Source organism: Eptesicus fuscus, chromosome 6, assembly GCF_027574615.1.
Source record: "Eptesicus fuscus isolate TK198812 chromosome 6, DD_ASM_mEF_20220401, whole genome shotgun sequence".
Taxonomy (NCBI): domain Eukaryota; kingdom Metazoa; phylum Chordata; class Mammalia; order Chiroptera; family Vespertilionidae; genus Eptesicus; species Eptesicus fuscus.
The window spans coordinates 88,030,212-88,049,662 of NC_072478.1; the positions used below are offsets into that span (position 1 = coordinate 88,030,212).

The 19,451-nt window shown below is 54.9% G+C and overlaps 2 protein-coding genes across 11 annotated transcripts in view; one reads left to right on the top strand and one right to left on the bottom strand.

Annotated features, from left to right (window-relative positions):
• Positions 1–314: 314 nt before the first annotated feature.
• GPX3 (glutathione peroxidase 3) lies at positions 315–8,034 on the top strand. Its single transcript, XM_008152224.3, has 5 exons — positions 315–445; positions 4,665–4,818; positions 5,922–6,039; positions 6,491–6,590; positions 7,007–8,034. The coding sequence occupies exons 1-5, from the start codon at positions 362–364 to the stop codon at positions 7,226–7,228; spliced, it is 678 nt and encodes a 225-aa protein (XP_008150446.2). The 5' UTR covers positions 315–361; the 3' UTR covers positions 7,229–8,034.
• A 548-nt stretch (positions 8,035–8,582) lies between these two features.
• Positions 8,583–19,451, bottom strand: part of TNIP1 (TNFAIP3 interacting protein 1) — a 49,528-nt gene continuing 38,659 nt past the window's right edge. For 5 of the 10 annotated variants that reach the window (XM_054718051.1, XM_054718045.1, XM_028161595.2 and 2 more), the window contains 9 exons: positions 18,821–18,886; positions 18,550–18,681; positions 15,885–16,013; positions 13,771–13,902; positions 12,380–12,505; positions 11,810–11,875; positions 11,309–11,500; positions 9,913–10,003; positions 8,583–9,359 (listed from right to left, as the gene is read on the bottom strand). In XM_054718051.1, the coding sequence (XP_054574026.1) occupies positions 9,325–9,359; positions 9,913–10,003; positions 11,309–11,500; positions 11,810–11,875; positions 12,380–12,505; positions 13,771–13,902; positions 15,885–16,013; positions 18,550–18,681; positions 18,821–18,886 (969 nt within the window). In that variant the 3' untranslated portion in view covers positions 8,583–9,324. Of the gene's footprint in view, positions 9,419–9,912; positions 10,004–11,308; positions 11,501–11,809; positions 11,876–12,379; positions 12,506–13,770; positions 13,903–15,884; positions 16,014–18,549; positions 18,682–18,820; positions 18,887–19,451 lie in introns of all 10 variants that reach the window. The other 5 variants (XM_054718048.1, XM_054718047.1, XM_054718049.1 and 2 more) reach the window with 5 other exon arrangements.

A 19,451-nucleotide genomic window follows, 5' to 3' on the forward strand; every position in this document is an offset into this window, starting at 1 on the left:
CCGGGCTATCTAAAGCCCTCTCCCTGGCTGTGCTGGCGGGCATGGTGCCTGCCTCCTCCCGCACTTTAGAGCCAAAAGAAGGGGGGGCGCCTCTCAGGGTCACAAGGACCTGGCTCCCACCTCTCGGTCCAGACTTGCTTACGTCACTGTCGCCCCGAGCCTGGGGAGGGGGAGAAGCGGGGAAATCGTGCCCGCCCCTGAAATGCCAGCCGCCCTGCGATTGGCTGCAGGGACTCGGGGCCGGTCGCGGATTGGTCATCGCTGAGGGCTTGAAAGGTGGCTGAGCGCACTGGCCACCTCAGACGGAAGGTGGCCCGGGATCAGCGCCTCAGGCCAGTCCGAGACGCACCCTCCGCGCGCCATGGCCCGGCTGCTCCGGGCATCCTGCCTTTTCTCCCTGCTCCTGGCCGGCCTCGTGCCGAGCCGGGGGCAGGAGAAGTCGAAGGTGAGTGAGCCTCCGAGGTGGGGGGCCGGGGAACGCGCACAGCCCCCAGGTGTCCATCTCGCGGTGGCGAGGCACCCCCTCTCCCCCGGGCTCCCCTCCAGAAGGGCGACACCTAGGGGAGAGGGACGCCTTTAACTCCAGTTGCTTCCCTCTCCTGCGCAGGGACCCCCACACCCAGACCCTCCTTCTCCTCTCCTCGCAGTTCTATGTTGGAAGCCTGGGTGCCCCGGGTGCGCAGTGAATAGGGGAGGGAAGTCCCTCTCCCCAAGTTCGCGAGTTCTCCCCCATGGCTACCTGGGGTCGCCTTGCTACATCCATGCCACCTCTGGCCCCTAGCTGCTCCCCTCCAGACAGGCCTGAAGGGGGTGCGCTCACAGAACAGGCCTAGAGACTTGGCAACTGGTTGGCCGTGGAGGTTCCCCGGGAGACTGACAAGCCAGGAGGAAGGGGGGAGAATTGCAGCTGGGCGGTCCCCTGTTTTGAAGAATTGCCTTGGGGGCTCCTCTAGTCCAAAAATAAACGCAGGTAGAGAGGCACGTGGATTCGGGGCATTGATAGAAGAGGCAGAGATCTGTGACAGAAGGAGCTCTGGACTGGCAGGGCACAACTCGCAGGTCCCTGACTAGGTCCCTACTCCTTAGGACCTGCTCCTCCATCTGCAGGAGGTGAGTGTGGGGTGAGTGTGGGGTGGGGTGGGGAGGGCAGTGGCAAAATGAAGCTGATGATTTCAGAAGGGATGACGCTTGGAGAAGCTGCAAAATCCACATGCTGTTCTCAGGAGGGTTTCTTGCCCTGGGGCAGCCTCCACCCACCACCCACTGCCCATATTGGCCTGAGCACACCTGGTAGTTGGAGCAGGCTGGGCACTGCCAGCTCAATGGGGGAGGCCGAAGTCTCCTGAGCCCCAGTGTATCCCCAGCCGGCCGTGTGACCCTTCGCTAGAGTGGGGGTGCTGAGGCCAGGACGACCTAGCATGCCTATCTCCTTGGATTCATATGCCAAGGTGGTCCCTGGAGATTTCTCCTCTTCCCGGGGTAGGGAGGCAGAAGCCAGGCATAGAGAGAGATTCCCGTCTCCAACCTCCCAACACACATACACCAGGCTTGTGCAAGCTCAAGAGAAGCTTTGAGCCTCTGTGTTCCTAAAATCTTCCGGGTCTTTCTTCTAAGATCTCAACGAGTCTATGATTCTGTTTCCAAAATTCTATCCACTGCTCAGGAAGCCCATTCCAAGCACAGGGTTCCTTCATCATAGCTGTGTGTTCTCTGTAGAACTCTGGGGAGGAATAGATGGACTTAGAGAGAACAGGATGGATATGGCCAAGAAAAGTCTTAGGGTAGGTCTGATCATATCAGCTGCTTCCAGCTAGACTTGCTGGCTAATAACAGTTTGGGCATGGCCATCTTTCTTCCCTGGTCAGCAGATAGTTGCGATGTCATCACCCTGGTTCTAGGGCTCAAACGTTTACATTACCCTCACCCCAGGGCCAAGAGGTCAGGCAGGGGGCAGAATGGGCTGGACCAAAGGTGACTGCCCCAGAGAGATGTTTTCTCCTCCCACTCAAAGGGAGGGGCTAGAGAACAAAGGGGATCCTCCTTTCCTTGCTGTGTCCCCTCTCCAGTCCAGCTCAGGGCTGCCCAGACTCCTGTCCTTGCTCTGCAAAAGGACCGTGCAGAAGCTGTAGAGAGAAACAGCTGCTGACGTGCACAGGATCCTAGTAACCGCTGGTTTCTAGGTGACTAAATCAGGCAGAGAGAATCATGGAACCACAGACGGATGGAGCTGAAGGGCCCTTGTGACAGCCCTGAATCTGACCCCATCTCACAATAAGGAGAGGGGAGAGCAGTAGTTACAGAGTCAGAGGCACGGCCAGGCCCAGAGCTCAGGTCTCCTGCCCTCAGTCCAGTTCTCCCTTCACAGCATCCCATTGATGGGAGTGGTAAGATAGGAGAGGAGAAAGACGCAAGCGCAGCCGTCTGAGTCCCTATGCACCTCCCACTCTCAAGCCATCAGAACTCTCCTGTCTTGTCCAACTGGGAAGATTGAGGCATTCTCACTGCCCTTCCTTCCGTCTTCTCTGGCCTCCCCTGTTTAAGGTGAGGGCTCTGGGATCCCATAGGCTCAGAGGGGGTAAAGAGGCTTATGTAAGAACTGGGTTGTAGTGCCCAGTGGTGAGTGCAAGCCATGGCTTCCCCGACCCTGGCCACTCTGAGCCGCATTGGTCTGAACCCTGAGCGCTGACCTCACTGGCCCCAGTAGAAAGCGAGGAAGCTCTGTCACTGGTCCTTCCTCCTGGAGACACCCTGCCAGTGCATCACCTGCACAGTGGCTGGGGAACATCAAGGGCCGCTTCACAATAATGTGGGAACAGCGGGGCCCTCTACCCTGGCTGCAGGCAGAATAATCACTACCCCTGGATGTGGGGGTTTCTTTCCAAGAGAGGCTTTCAAGACTTTTTGACCTGCCACCAGAGTCTCACAGCCATTTGGGGAGGCTCAGAGAGTGAGCCAGCAAAGACTGAAACCTGATGAGAGGAGATTCCCCTCGCCCCACCCCCACCCCGAAACTGTGCCCAGAAGTGGATCCTCCTGTTGTTTACAGGCTTTCATTATTTGGACAACCTTTTGGCTTTTGTTCTCTCCATTCCCCAGTTTGTCTTCGATCAGGGCAGAGTGGAGGAGGTGGAGAGGCGTGCTGGGAGGCCTTGCCTCCTGGCTGCTAGACCTCGTGCACCCTGGGGTGTGTTTGCTGTGCCCTCAGTTGTTTGTGGTGGAACTGATCCCAGATGGGGCCATGAAGGCCCGGCGGCTGGAGAAATATCGAGCTTAGGTCTAAGGCCTGCCTTCAGCACCCAACAAGTCATGGGCATGGACTATTAGACTCATGTAAAGCAGGGAATTTGCACGGAAGCCAAGAGAGCTTGCCGCTGCCAGGGAATGGCGGGACCCAGCCTCACCTGCTCAGCAGACCTGTGGCCTCTTCAAGACAGGGGTGGCTTTCCTTCACCCTCCTGGAGCCACGCCCTGCCAGCCCAGAGGGCTCCCTTCACCCACTTGGGCCCAGGTACCTCACCTCAACAGCAAGTCTTCCGGGACTGATGGGAAGAGAGGGTGTGGACTTGCTTCTCCAACTCCATTCACCTGTGTCTGTCTGCCCGGGTCTGTAACGCTACTTTGCTTGTCTTTCCACTTCTCATTGGCAGTCAGGGCCCGATACAATAGTGGCAAGCTCTCTCCTTTCCCATCACGACCAGCGCACCTGCTGGTTGTGTTACTGATGCCATGACATCCTTTCGAGAACAGACCCAGATTTTTGTAAGCTGGGCCAGAGCTGAGGGAGGGGCGATGGAGTGAATGCAACCTCGTGCTCGTTAGCAGCATTCCCACTGACAGCATGCTGTCCAGCCATCGTGATTGAGAACAGCTGATCCAGTTCAAGATTCTCATTTTTATAAACGAGGAAGCTGAGGTCCAGAGAAGAGAAAGGGCCAGTCCAGGACCACACAGCGAGTTAGTGGCAGAGCTAGACATGGAATCCAGGTCCCCTGACTTGCAGCCCATTGCACCCTGTTCCTACTTGTCTTGGAGGTTGACTGTGGAGCAGAGGTTGGGCAGAGAGGATGGCACAAGGCTCGTCATCGCAACGGCTCACTCATAGGGACATCTGATATACGCGAGGCGCTGTTCGTTACCCTTCATCCTCACGTGGCCTTTCCCCATCCCTGGCTCCTCCTCCTGGGTCCCTATTCTACAACCACAGCCTCAGCTGTCCAGTCCCCCAGGTCTGGAACCTCTGAATCACCTCTCTCCAGCCTGCCCCTTCCTTCTTCCTGCTCAGTTCTGCCTTTACAATGTGGTTTAGTTCAGCCTCATCATCTCTTGCCTGGATTCTTGCACCAGCCGCCCACCCAGTCTCCATCAGCCCATCCAGTAACGAGACCGCCAGTATCAGCGTAGTGTCCCTCAGGGCTGGTAAATCTTTACGGATCCACGTGTGCTGTGCAGTACTGATGACAGTAAGCTACCTCCCGGTTACCATGGCACTCACCAGCATACTAAGTGCTTCCACAATCATTTCCTCGTGCAAGGAATTAGGAGGCCTCGGTGCCAGTCTAGTTCCAGAGCCTGGAGTGGTCTTGGGGTCTTTCATGGTCTTGAAAGTGGAGACGCCCCAGTTCCTTCCCAGCTCTCACCACGCCCTGGCGCTGGTCTCGTTCCAGACGGACTGCCATGCTGGTGTGAGCGGCACCATCTTCGAGTACGGAGCCCTCACCCTCAACGGGGAGGAGTACATCCCCTTCAAGCAGTATGCCGGCAAATACGTCCTCTTTGTCAACGTGGCCAGCTACTGAGGCCTGACGGGCCAGTACGTCGGTAAGAGCCCTCTGCTTTGTCCGGGGCCGTTGCTGCCAGCTGGGAATGTTTCGAGGGGGGAGGGGGACAGTGATCATGAGATTCCAAACCGTGCATCCCAGTTCTCTGTGCCACGGTCTTGTGAAGATGATTACCTAAATCTGAGATCTGCTTGCCTTGGACATGTTCTAGAAGACTCCCTGCAATCCTTCATCCCTGAGCACAACTGCCCTAAAAGCAGTGGGATGGAGGAGATTGCGTTTGTGCCTGAAGTGTGCTTTCCCTGGACAGAGGTAGCGTTGTCTTGCTGAGAATTTCTCATCTGCCTCAGCCCCATCGCCCTTAGTACTTCTCCTGGCCCCTATCTGGAAGGCAGGCAGTGGCTTGAGGTGTTTCACCCACATTCTGGGAACTCTAGTGTCCCCACTCATCTCCTTTAGCCGGGCAACTCTGCAGGCACAGGACTGACAGCGCCGGCAGGAAAATGCTCTGGGGCTGAGCACCGTTGGCTGGGAGGGCCTGGGAGGGGCTGGGAGGAAGCAGGGCAGTCTGAATGTCCTGCCTGGCAATTATGGGAAATTCCTGCGAGTGCAGTGATGGCGACTGGGCTGCAAAGTGGGCAGGGATGCTCTGTTTAGAATGCTTCTGTCAGGCCTCGGAATAGAGCCGTGCGTTTATGCAGGAGTAGGGCTGGGCATGGCCTTGTACAGGCCACGGGCAGAGGGAGCTGCGCCAGGGCCTCCCTTGGGTCCCTGCTTCCCAGAGTATAGGAGGGCTGTGAGGGCCCCACCTCACCCCAGGGAGGTCCTCTGCCTTCCCCCAGGGATGGCGAGTTCTTGTTCCAGGAGACTCAATCCCGAAGGAACTTGGCAGTGGGCCAGTGACTGAGTACTGATTTGAGAAAGGGTGTTACTTGCTTTTCCCCCAAACCTGCAACCCATCCAGCCGAGTCAGGAGGGTGGGACTTGATGCCCAGCACTGACACATTCGCAGAGCGATCCTGGGCAAGCCCCCACTGCCAGGCCTCTGTGATTTAAGCTGTACCACGGGCAAGCAGGTGGTGGTGCGATGAGGCAGGGCACCTCACCAGGCTACCTGGCCTCTGCTCTCTCCCCCTGGCCCAGAACTGAATGCACTACAGGAGGAGCTGCAACCATTTGGTCTGGTCATTCTGGGCTTCCCCTGCAACCAATTTGGAAAACAGGAGCCAGGAGAGAACTCGGAGATCCTACCCACCCTCAAGTGAGTGCTCACGCGGCGTCCAGAAAGCCCCTCCAGCACAGCCAGCTGCGCCCCAGCCCGGGCGCCAGGCGTCTCTTGCACTGGCTCCCACTCATGATGGACATTTATCAGCCCCGAAGAACTCCTCTCCTCTCCAGGAACCCCACTTAATGGAATGAGGGGAAGCAGGGACAGGGGAGGAACAGGGACAGGGAGGACTGGTTGTGAGTGCATGACGGATGGGAGGGTGCATGTGGGGGGCAGGGGTTACTGAGAAGGTACCAGAATGGAAAGAGAAGACTGCAGACCCACATTATGCCTTTGCCCAGTCAATATTCATTGGCTCCCACTGCCCACTAGGGAATAAAACCCAGGTTCCCAGCACCCCCTGCCCTGTTCTGTCCCTTCCTCTCATCTCTGAGCCTTGTGCCCATCCATCTCCTTGGGACCCACCTAAGAACATTTCTCATAGGCATGTACGACCGGGTGGGGGCTTCGTCCCCAATTTCCAACTCTTTGAGAAAGGAGATGTGAACGGGGAGAAAGAGCAGAAGGTCTACACGTTCCTGAAGGTGAGTGTGCAGCCGCCTCTGCGGAGCGGCTCTGCCCGGCGATGCGGCTCTGGGCGGGGCTGCTCGGCTCCAGCCCCTACAGAGACAAGGCCGTGCTGCCCTGCCCTGCCCTGCCCGGCTCTGGGGGAATTTCTGGGCATCCAACTATCGTTCCACTAGAGGGCTTTGCACACCCTAGATCTCATCAGCCCATTTTACAATAAGGCCCAGGCAGGGCCCCAGAAGGGACAAGTTAAGGGTCTCACAATCCACTAGAGCCAACCATGGTTCTGAGATCCAGTCTCCCAAACTGGTGCTCCTTCCTCAGCGGCAGGCGGTTCGCGCGTCCCCCCCCCCCCCCCCCCCGCACCGGGAGGTGGGAGCCCTCCCCTCCCCGCCCCCCCCAGCAGGGTTAACATTATTCATCCCTGTTCCAGAACTCCTGCCCTCCCACCTCGGAGCTCCTGGGCTCGCCTAACCGCCTCTTCTGGGAACCCATGAAGGTCCACGACGTCCGCTGGAACTTTGAGAAGTTCCTGGTGGGGCCGGACGGTAAACCCATCATGCGCTGGTACCACCGGACCACGGTCAGCAACGTCAAGATGGACATCCTGGCCTACATGAGGCAGCAGGCAGCCCTGGGGGTCAGGGGGAAGTAACAGGCCTGCCCACCCCACATCCACCACGCGGGGCCGGGGAGGGACTCTGTTCAGGAAGGAATCCATATCTCCAGCCACACCACTCCTACCAGACCCTTCCTACTATACAAGGCCCCAGTGCGCATACAATGTGTCTGTACTGGGTGTTTGCCCACATGCCCACAGGTGTGAGATCATGTGTGAATGCACATGAGTGTGCAGCCACATGTGTCTACCTGGACGAATACCCAGGAATGTGTACCAGTATGTGCCCATGGCTGTGTGCTGTGGAGAATGCTAGAGAATAACACCCTTTCTCTCCAGTTCTCTGCCCCAGTGATAACAACTCACTTTGAGCCGAGCCCAAAGAAGAAACCAGCTCTAGACGCAATTATTCTGCTCTCCCTGGACCTCAGCTTTGGGGCCAGCATCTCCCCCGCCTCCAAGTACCACCACTGCAGTGCCCAGAAGTTTCTGGGTCTACCACACTGTCCACCCTCCCGCCTCTCCTCTGTACGGTCTCTCTCCTTCCTGAAGGGCCCTCCCAAGCCCCTCACCCCACCCCACAGTGCTCCCTGAGCAGCCAAGGCAGACGTGAGAGTAAGGGCCACATTCCCCGTGTCAGGAGTGGCGTCTCTATGAAGGAGGGGCCCGAAGCCCTAGTGGGCGGACCTCCCCTGAGCCTGTCTGAAGGGCCAGCCTTTAGTGCATTCAGGCTGAGACCCCCAGGCAGGGATGCCACCCCTGCTACTTCGGAGGATGTGCTCTCACCCCTCACCCTGGCCCATTGGCATAGACTCACCCCCATCTGCCCAGTAAAGGCCTTTCTGCAGCAGCTGAGCCTACTGTGGTGCTTCCTCCATGGGGCTGCTCCAGGGGACAAGGGGGGGCAGGGAGGGGGGAGGGTATGAGAAAGAGAAAAGACATGGAGTGCTTCGGGCCCTTGCTTTTTGGTTTCTACCTAGGCCCACTCTGCTTCTCTCACTCAGCATTTGGAGTTTATGAAACATCTATTCTCATTCCCTCCCACGATTCTCCAAGGGCTGAGGTGAGGTGTTCTATTTGACGGGAGAGGAAAATGAGGCTCACAGAAGACCCAGGCCTTGCCCAAGGTCTCCTGATGAGCGGTGTGGGACTGGAATGTAGACCAGGTCACCTGACTCCCAGCCCAGGCTCCTCCCACTGCTCCTGGATGCCCCGCTCTCACGGAGGCTCTGAGCAGGACCCCAGGGACATCAGCCAAGAGCAACAGTGATGCTCTCGGGAGACTGGGGGGGGGGGGCGGGGGGGCGTGGGGGGCACAGAGGACAGGGACCAGGGAAGCAGCATTCTGACGGACTGGGATGGAACATTAGCCGCGACATAAAAACACCAGTTACAGAAACTTCCACTTGGGTTTATGTCCAAGATTCGTGCAAAGAGCTGCCCAGGGACAGACAGCCACCCCAGTCCGGGCCTCCAGCACCGCAGGCCTCCAGGGGCGGGGCCGAGGGCCTGGTGGCTTCGGGCTTGGGCCCCTCAGCATATGTGGCCGGCATGGCCTTCATCCGGGCTGCAGTGGCGCGAGCAAGGCTGCTTGGGTGGAGGTGGAGGGCCCCGCAGCAGAACAACCCTCGTTCTCTTGGCTCCCGGAGGCAAACCTACTCTTCCCGCAGCTCCTCACGGAGGGGGAGGGGTGGGCGTGGTCTAGGTCCTGCTACTACAGAGCTTGAAGCAAAATTAAACACACACATGAATTGAACGTGGTCCCCAGAGAGGCTGGAACCACTTCTGGGGGAGTTCTGAAAGAAAGGGGCCTCAGCTGCACCCCACTCTTGTGACTGACGTCCCCCGGCGGATTCCACAAGGATGGCAGGTCCTCTCTCCACGCGGTGGCAGGACAGTGAGTTTTTTTCCAGTTGCGCCAAAGGAAGGGCGCAGACGGAAGCCTTCTGGGTAGAGCCTCCCCAATCTGCAAACAGTTCAGGTTGGGGCCAGGGCACAGGCGGGTGGCCCCTCTCAGCTTCCTGTCTGGCTCAGACTCTGGCCACACAGAGCACGTGGCCTCTAGTTTTTCAGAAATCTGAGGTCAGCTGGCTCTGCAGGACGAAGGTGAAGCCAAGTGAAGTAATCTGGTCTCACTGAGGCCCCTTGCGGTCATTTTTTGCAGAGTCTAAATAAACAAAAACGTTGAGGACTTAAAGATGAGGTGGTACAGTAGGTTTCAAAGTCCTGTAGAAACCAATACAGTAACAGTGAAAGTAACAGCTCGAGTTATTCAGTGTTACCGTGCGCCAGGCCCTGGGCGAAGAACCTTAGCTACATTCATCTTTCAATACAGTTCAGCCCTATGAAGCAGGCAGATGACTATCCCTTTATGGAGGAGGGAGCTGGGGCCCACAGAGGTTTTAAAAACCTGCCCAAAGTCCCAGTTCTAGGAAGTGTTGGAGCCTAGTCAGCCTCGCTCGATCCCAGAAGTGGGGCAGTTCCGGAAGAGGGGACAGCCCCGCCCATTTGGCCGCCTCTGGGGAACATGAGAAAATGACTGAGCAGCCCAATCCCTCCTCCCAACCACTAGCTCCTCCAACCTCACTCCCTCCAAGCTGCCAACAGCCTCGGCTCGCACCCCTTCGTGAAGGGGCCCACTCCCTCCCAGCAGAGCCCCCCGGTTTCTGCACAGCTGAGACCCTTCCCAAACCCCTCTGTACGGGGGGGATCACGCTTACCTGGTTCTGCAGGCCTAGCTGCAGGCGAGTCCATCACTTGGGAGGTCTGATTGCGCATCCCTCCATAGGGTGGCCGCCAGGTGTATTCTGGCTGCAACAAAACTGGTGCTTAGTCATCAACCACCACACTTGGAAATTATAAGAGCAGCACTAAACAGTACTAAACACACAGTAATCAAGTATACAGCTCTCCCTCAGTATCCTCAGGGGATTGGTTCCAGGATCACCCCCTACCCCAGGGATACCAAAATCCAAGGATACTCAAGTCACTTGTATGAAATGTTGTAGTATTTGTATATAACCTACACTCATCCTCCCATATACTTTAAATCATCTCTGGATTACTTATAGCACATAATACAACATGAATGTCAGGTAAGTAGCTGTTATACTGTATTGTTTAGGGAATAATGATTTTAAAAAAGGTCTCGTTCAGTAAAATCAACCATTGTCGGCCTAACTACATGGTACATGTCAGCAACAACGTAACATTTTTTCCGGATATTTTCAATCCACGATTGATTGAACCCATGGATGTGGAACCGGTGGATATGGAGGGTCGACTGTAATGGAATTCTTACAACAATCTAGGTTGCCATCCCCATTTTACAGATAAGGGAACTGAGGCTCAGTGGGGTTAAGTAACTTTTCAAAGGTCATCCATCTAGAAAAGTGGCCAAATGTTTATTAGAACCCAGATCTCTATAACCCAGAGTCAACCTCTTAAGCCCCACGTTATACTCCAGTAAAGAAGGGTCACAGGGAGAGAGAATGGTCATAGGGAGAGAAGCTGAAAGAGAGGCCGGAAAGGAGGCTGCTGTCCCTGTCCAGTGAGAGTGGGGCTGCCTGAGGGGGCTGTGGCAGAGGGACTGCAGAGGATGGGACAGGTGACAGCAGCTCTTTGGAGAAACAATGACAAGCAAGGAAAAGAGAAGACAGCAGAGAGAGAGGAGAGAGAGAGAGAGAGAGAGAGAGAGAGAGAGAGAGAGAGAGAGAGAGAGAGAGAGAGAGGAGAGAAAAGGAAACTGAAAAAAGAGGAGAAAAAGGGGAGGGGAGAATGCATGGTGAGGATCTGTGGTGCCTGACCACATGTGGAAGTCAGAAGACAAAGCCAAACCCACACTCTGATACCCTGGCCTGGTTGGTTGGAGGGAGTCCTCCTTGCTACCCAGCCCTCTTTCTCAGCCTTTTCTGTCCTATATCAGTGGCCCTGGGCTGGAGTCCTGCCCCTGGGATAGCAGGCCAGAGCCGGGCCCTGGACATCCGCCCGCACACCACAGTGCTGTTAGGAAGGAGCCAAGAGTGGAGTTTCTGACACCCCCACTTGACTTTGCCCTCTGGAAAGTGTCTGGGGTGGCCCTGTGGGTCCTGGGGTGAAGGAGGGGCACAGACTCACCATATGGTAGAGGCGGGAGCTGGGGAGTGGGGGCGGGTGCTCCATAGCCATGGGGGGCGGGGGGTAGCGGATCTGGGACCAATCCTCATAGCCGTGATGTGGCATCATAGCTGGCATGGGCGGATAGGCATAGGGGTAGGCCCCGCAGAGGTGCTCCGGGCGGGGCTCCACGTGGTAGCGCTCTGCCGAGGCCTGCAAGAAAGGCTGATGTCTGGCTCTGGCCTGAGACAGGCTGCAGGGCCATCCCCAGTGACACCATCTCATCTCTCATCCTCTAGAATGTTAGCTCTCTGAAGGCTGGGACACGGCATGGAATAGCAACAGTGATGACAGCTCATGTGACCTGAGTACTTACTCCGTCCCAAGTACTGTTCTAAGTGCTCTGCTGCATTACTCATTAGTTAGTTGGGCACCTGAGCAAACACTGCCTCTCCCAGCAGACTGTAGCTCTCTGAGGAAGGTCAGTGAAGTAAATGCTGCTTCCTCCTTGAGCCCCCTCACCTTTGCTTTCCTCTTCTGCTGTTTGAGGGCTTCTTTCGCCTTTTCTTCATCTTTGAATGCTTTTAGCTGAGAGAAGAAAGGAGGGAGAGAAGACTGTTGGCCCAGGTGCTGCCTGGCCAAGCCTGGACCCGGGCTTCAGCAGCCCCAGGGTTGATGGGCTGATGCAGCGTGGGCTGTCCTGCCTGGCCCAGCCTGGGGAAGGGCCCTGTGGGGCAGAGCACAGCCCAGGCCGGTGGCTACAGGTAAGGCCTGCTCACTGTGGGAGGTCTGAACACCAGTCAGGAGGCTTCCATATTAACATTTTTCAGGTTCATTCTGTGAGACAATGGGGGGCTCTGGGCCAATCCCGAATTTGCTCTTTGAAGGCATCAAAACTGACTGTGGAAAGTCAGAGCTAGAGGTTAGGGGTGGGGTGGGCATGTCTCCCTGAAATCCACAGAGACTTATAGCAGAGCTGGAAGGAGAAGCAGTGAGTGTCCTGACATCCAGGCTCACAGGGATCCTGCAATCCATGCCCCCGTCCCCACGAGGGCAGGCCAACGGCCCCTTCCTCGGGCCAGCTCTTCTCACCTGGGCGTTTGACAGGGTGACCTGGGCCTGCAGTTTCTCTACCTGCTTCTTCAGCTCTTCCTTCTCCTCATTCATGCGCTCCCGATCACTGCGCTCTCTCTGGAAGTCCTCCTCGAAGATCTTCACCTGCAGGGGTGAGGAGGGGAGAGAGGGAAGGGGTGAGGGAGGAGGTGCACCTGAGTGGAGGCTCAGACCTGCTGAGGCCCGGAAGCCTGGGCTGGCTGCCGAGAGTCATCAGAGCTGATGTCACCCCATCTCGACAGCCCCCATGGAGTGGGAATAGGTACACCTCCAGCCCCACCCCCATCTTCAAACAAAGTAGTTCCGGATCCCCCTAGTTTATTTATTTATTATGTCTTAGATACACTATTTTTTAAAATATGTTTTTATTGATTTTTTAGAGAGAGAGGAAGGAAGAAGGATAGAGAACTAGAAACATCAATGAATGAGAAACATCATCTATCAGCTGCCTCTTGCATGCCCCTACTGGAGACTAAGCTCACAACCCGAGCATGTGCCCTGACCAGGAATCAACCAGTGACCTCTTGCTTCGTCGTCAACGCTCAACCACTGAGCCAGGTGTGGATCCCCCTATTTTATATTCTGGGCTTCAACACAGGGTTCATTTAAATAAGGGATGTATGACTTTTTAAAAAAGGTTGACAGCCATCAGCCAGTCCAATCCTATCATTCTGCTTTGGCCCCAGAGGTGGAGGCTATGGGACCAGAGTGTGGATGGAAGACTTTCCGAGGGTAGAAGGCTTACAGAGCTCTCCCACGGCTTCCAGAAGCCTGGCAGGGAAGAGGCTGGGACCTGCATGGCATCCCATGGAAACACAGGGGACAGCGTGACCTTTCCAACCTCCTTTCAAGCCTCCTGTGTCCCTTGAGGAGAAAGTCTCTGTTTTATGCTAGTCTGTCTTTAACGCCTTTCTGGTATGTGTTAGTTTCCCTTAAGTGAAGGGAATGAGGACTCAAGTTCAGAATCTTCATCAGACAAGAGTATCCGGCTCAAGTTTAATAACACTGTTTTGCTTGCTTACAGTTACCTTTTTACTTATGGAAAAATAACAAACAGGTTTTTCTATTTATAGTAGTGATATAAAGCTCCTTTTTAATTACATTTATTGAAAGTAACTTATTTAAAATGTACTCTTAAAATACTAGGTAGATATGGCACAGTTGGGGTAAGGATGGCTAAATCATAGAGCAATGACTAGTTAGGGACACAATGCTGGAAAGGATAAACCCATAACCAGGCCGGGGTCCTGGCCAAAGGCAGAAAGTGGACTACCAATTACTGCTTCCATGTGATGCCAAGCCCATCCTGGGTGCTCAGGAGGCTCCAGCTCCCACTACCACCTCCTACCTGGCCTCCCCCCAAGGCTCACCTGCTGTTTTAGCAATTCATTCTGCGTGATCAGCTCCTGTTTTCTGAGGAGGCCCCCAGCTCCTTCTGGGTTCCCAAAGGCTGTTGGTGGAGACGATGGGGAGGCCTGGATGCTCAGTGCTTCCTCTAGGGCCTGAGACCAGCAAGAGAGAAGATGGGTCCATCAGCAGAAGCCCTGAAAGTCAGGTTCCACTGACAGGGTCATCCTTAGGGACCCCCTTCCTGACAATAATGATGATAACCACCACCACCAGTACTATTTAATAAATGCTACCCTATTCGTTAATACTATGCACACATCATTTCACTGAATCCTCTCCACAGTCCCAGGAAGAAAAGACTATCATCCCCATTTTACAGATGTGAAAACTGAGGTTCCAAGACCTGAAGTGATTTGTCCAAAGCCACACAGCAAGAGGCAAAGTGGGGATTTAAATCCAGTGTGTGCTATTAACCAGCAGCCTAAACTTCATGAATAAGGGAGAATTTCGCTTTTCCTGAGCAGGTGTGGCTCAAGCCCAGCACCCAGACCTAGAAGGAATATTAAGTCCTTCAGAGAATCTTCAGTCTGGCCTGTCCTGAGATCTGTCAGCTTCCACAAGCCATTCCCACTAAGCCAACCCTTCCACCCTCAACTCTCCTGGAGTTAGATTAGACTGGATTTTAATTTCAACTTGCTCACCTCTTAAAAGGTTTCTAGTAACTGGTTTTCTCCTCCAAACCTGTTAACCTGTTAGGTGAGAACTTTGGAACACCTCTCACGACTGGCCACCCTCATCCCCACCTCAACTTCAGCCCCTTGGACAGCAGGGCCTCTGCCCGCCATGTGGCAGCATTGCCCAAGGTGCCTTCCTGGATGGCACGGAGGTCAAGGAAACCTCCCCCAACTTGGACTGGGTCTGCCACTTGGTCTGCTTGACTCCCCCAGAAACAAAGCTGAGTCAAGAGTCGATTTCGGGATGCTGTGAGCGGAGGCTATGGCTCCCTTTCATTCTCCTACTCCCTCTGCCCCATTTTTCAGGTGAGAAGATGGAGGTCCAGAGGCAGGGAGGGCCTGGCATCAATCATCCACACCTGAGCCCCTTCCCCAGCTATGCCAAGGAAACCTGGGGGGCATGATCCTACCTGGGCCATCCCTATGAGCAGCACCATGTACAGTATTCTGCCTGGATTTTAACCCCAAGTCCCCCAGGTCGGGACACATCCTTCTTTTCTCTGAGATCAGGTCCCAGGGACCCAGACTCATCATAATCAATGCTTTTCAAATACCAAAGCCAACAGAAGGGAAAAGCCGGCCCATAGACTCAGCAACTCCAGGCCTTCAGAGAGGAAGCACAGCCCTGTCGATAAGGACACGTGGCGATAGAAGCCGTGCTAATCCTGAAGCCTCTTCAACAGGATCCAGACCAGCTCCCGCGGGCAGTGCATTCCTCTAACCCTGCACTGGAAGGTGGGCAGGGCCGGATGGTTCGGATGGCAACGTGGAGGCCCAGAGAGGAGAGAGACCCGGCCCGGCCACTGCCACTCGCCTGACTCAGGGGAGAGGGTTTCTGTTTTCCCTAGCCCACCCCGGGCGCCCTGTCTCCCTGGGTCCCACTTCGCAAGGGTGGGAACCCCCAGGACCTGTGCTCACTCACTCCCGTCAGCGAGTATTCCCTGGGCATGTGCTTTGTGCCAGACACTGGGGGTATATGTCCCTGTGAAGACGCGCACCGCCCACCACTGCATGAGAAGACAGAATGTTAAATAAGTAATCAGAAGAAAATGCGAGAAGGGGCGGGAAAGAAGTTGCTGGGACTCTAGGTGCGTAAAGCAGGGCGACCGGAAGGAGATTTGCGGAAGGCCTCGCTGCACCTGAACAATGAGCAGGGTGGCATGAGTGAGGACACAGCACGTCCGAGGGCATGGAGGGGAGCAAGCACAGGCTCGTCCCAGGGCTGGCCCCTCTGCGTGCGGGGAGGAAAAGGCAGAGGCGGGGACCTCGGGCGGCACCCGGGCCCTCAGCACCGGTGCCCTCACCCAGACTTGCCCCTCCTGAGCTGAGGGTTGGGAACTGGTGGGAGTTGGGCTTAGGGAAGCTCTGCTTGCCCGAGGGACCAGGACCAAGGTGCCCACCTTGTTGAGCCGCTGGATCTCCTTTTCCTGGTAATCCCGCTGCCGGGTCAGTGGGCTCAGCTGTTCGTGCAGACACTTGACCTTCTGGCGCAGCTCCTTGGCCTCTGCTGACAGCTGCTCCTTGTCGGTCTGCAGGGAGCACAGGGCGGGTAAGCTGGAGCCTCTGCACTGCTGCCCCGCCTCTCCAGCATGCCTCCTCTCCTGCTCTCACTCCGCAGCTCTCACTGTGCTCACACAGGGCACCCTGGGTCAGAGCAGTAATGCCCAAAGGTCCTGACCTCAAAGAAGAGGCACTTCGGTTGAGTGAAAGGTGCTGGGTTCTGACACCAGCTCCTCCACCAGATGAGACCTGGGGCACTGTCACAACCCTCTCTGGTCTAAGCTTACCTATTCACCATCGGTAAGGAGTTTCTTTTGTTTTTCTGTTAATCCTCACCTGAGGATATATATTTTTTTCCCATTGATTTTTAGAGACAGTGGAAAGGGAGGGAGGAGGAGAGAGAGAGACATTGATGTGAGAGATTGGTTGCCTCCTGCATGTGTCCCGACTGGGGGCGAGGATCAAACCTGCAACCCAGGTACTCACCCTTGACCAGAAATCGAACCCAAGACCCTAGGGTGCACAGGCTGACGCTCTAACCACTGAGTCACACTGGCCAGGGCAAGGAGCTCTTAACATGAGTCACACATGGACCTCAGGAGGTCTGTGAGCCCCAAAACAGTGTAAAATTTTGTCTGTGCAATTTTCTAGGGAGAAAAGCCATAGTTTCTGCCAGATTTGCACAGGGTTCTTCTGTGACACAGAAAGTGAGAAACCACTAAGAATCTCTAAAAGACCTTTCTGCTGTTTAGTCTCTGAACCTAGAGGAGAGAAAACACTCAAAGAAATAAAAGTAGCATAAGGCAGAAAGCGTTCCTACACAGAGAAATAGTCCGTCCTGTAAGGTTAAAAGAGAGCGTGCAACAGCTGAGAAGAAATCAGGGAAGGCTTCCAGGGGGAAGCACTGCTCCCACACCCACTATGGAACAATCAGGGCTCCTTCACTGCAGGGCCACAGCTGGATTGGCCCTTAGAGAGCATCAAGTCCTAGCCCCTTTATATGATGGGAAATGACTGTGCAGAGAGGGGAGATGATTTCTCCCAGGCTACACAGTGATACCTGGGGCTAGAGCCCAGGTATCTGAATTCCAGTGCTCTCTCTCACCTTGCAAGTCACAGAAAGTGTTTAAAATAGGGACAGGCAGCCAGAGATTGCCGAGGGCAGCCTTGGTCAGAACTGGTGGGAGCTGGGCTGGACTCCTGTTGAAGAGGCTCCAGGATTAGCACGGCTTCTATCGCCACGTGTCCTTATCTACAGGGCTGTGCTTTGTCTCTAAACATCCCACCTTCCCCCGCTGAGAGGGAGGTGCTGTCAGATCCAGGGACCTGTCCACCTACGGATGTGAGCCAGGGGAAGGGACCAAAGAGCTAGGGGTCACAGGCTGACAGTCACAAGATGTGACTGCACTCAAGAGAAAAGATAGGCAGTGTCCTCCCTAATACTCATCTTCAAGGGCAGGGGTGGTCACGGAGGCAGTTGACAGCTCAGACAAGGCCCCTGGGTGTCCTATGCTGATGAGAGGGAACTCTGAAATGCAAACTGTGTTGAAAATGTCCATTTTGAAGCTAAACAATAATAGCCTGGGCCATTCCCATGAAAGGGAAGGCATCATGACATAAATAAAATCTCCCAGAAGTCTGTGGGGCAGGCGGCCTTGCCTCTTTCAGTTGTAACAGGACCCCGAAGGCCTTGGCTGGGATCAGTCACACGGATGACAGATCAGATGCTGCTTCTTCAGGGGTCAGATTCCTGGCCCCCTGACTAAATCTGGTTCCTCCTCCTGCCCCCTCCGCGATCCCTGTCACTGGTCCTGTGTAGTACTTAACACACTTCAGCTTATTTGCTTCTGTAATCAGTTGTTTAGCGTCTCTTCCCCCTCAAAGCTGGGATTGGACTGTTCAGCACTTAGTCTCTCTGCCCAGCACAGTGCCAAGTGTATGGTCTGTTGAATAATGACTAGATGAATGAATAGAGAAACTTTGTCCCCAACCAAGAGCCATCACAACTCAAACACTCAACAGCACCCACCCCATCGAGTGCCCCAGAGCCGGCCTGCTTCTTTCTCTTTTCTATTCTGTGCTTCCCTAGCCCCGTGGTCGGCAAACTGCGGCTCTCGAGCCACATTCAGCTCTTTGGCACCTTGAATGTGGCTCTTCCACAAAATACCACGGCCTGGGCGAGTCTATTTTGAAGAAGTGGCGTTAGAAGTTTAAGTTTAAAAAATGTGGCTCTCAAAAGAAATTTCAATCGTTGTACTGTTGATATTTGGCTCTGTTGACAAATGAGTTTGCCAACCACTGCCCTAGCCCATAGATGCTAATTGAACAAAAAGTTCTGTTAGAAAATATAAAAAGCAATGGCTAATCCAATCTCCTCAATGTTTAGATGGGAAACTGGGGCAAGGGGAAGGAAAGTGCTTCTGCCGATGGCCACACAGCCCTCTGCACCAGAGCGGGAGCCAGAATCCCCAGGTCTCCTGACTCTGCCCTGGCTTGTTTACTCCACCGGGAGGGAGAAGCAGGCCTCCCGGAGCCAAACCCACAGGGCCCAGCAGCCACACTTGCCTCCTCCATTTCAATCTTGGACTTGGCCAGGAGAAGCTTGCGGTCAAAGTCACGCTGCTTCTGCTCCCGCTCAGCTTCCAGGTCAGTCACCTGCTTCTGCAGGTCCGCCAGCTTCTGGCGCAGCTCAGTGATCTGGGTTCAGAGGCAGAGGGAGGGGGTGCGTGAACGTGGCTGCCCCAGCGACAACAGTGCTGAGCAGGACAGCAGGGGATGCGCTGACAACAGCCGAGAACCTGGGCTCAGCCTTGACTTCCCGTAACTCCCACACTACCTTCTGCTCGTACTGCTGCTTCATGGACCGGAAATGCTGGTCCCACTGTTTGTTCACTTCAAGCAGCTGTGGGGAGAGAGCGGGGTTAGCAGGGGATAAGCAGAGGACCACAGACAGCCAACTCCACGCACACCAGCTTCCCCAGGAGCGCTCAGTGTGCGAACGCTGGCTACAGACACTGCCTCAACCTCTCGCTGCTCAATAAAACTCAGTGCTCTTCAAAGAGGGTCCTTCTATCAATCGCCACATTTTATCCTTGCCAGGACAGCGAGACTAACACCAAGACACAAAAACAGTGTATCAGTTGGTGTAGAATTATGAAACACACACCCATTTAGAGGGCAGTTTGGGACTACGTATAAAAACTCTTAAGTTCTTGTTCTCTCTAACCCAGTAATTCTATTCTAAAAATAGTAACCAAAAGAATCATAAAAATATATGTCTATCATGATCATTTCAACGTTTGTATTACAAAACAATCTAGAGGCCAGCCTAGGCATAGAAGATGGGTGACAGAAATTACAGGGTAATCAGAAGCGGAGCGCCATGCAATTATTCAGAAAACCTAATATGCTGCCTCGGTTCTAAGGTGACACTACTTATTTGCCATATTCCCGATATAACAATTCCT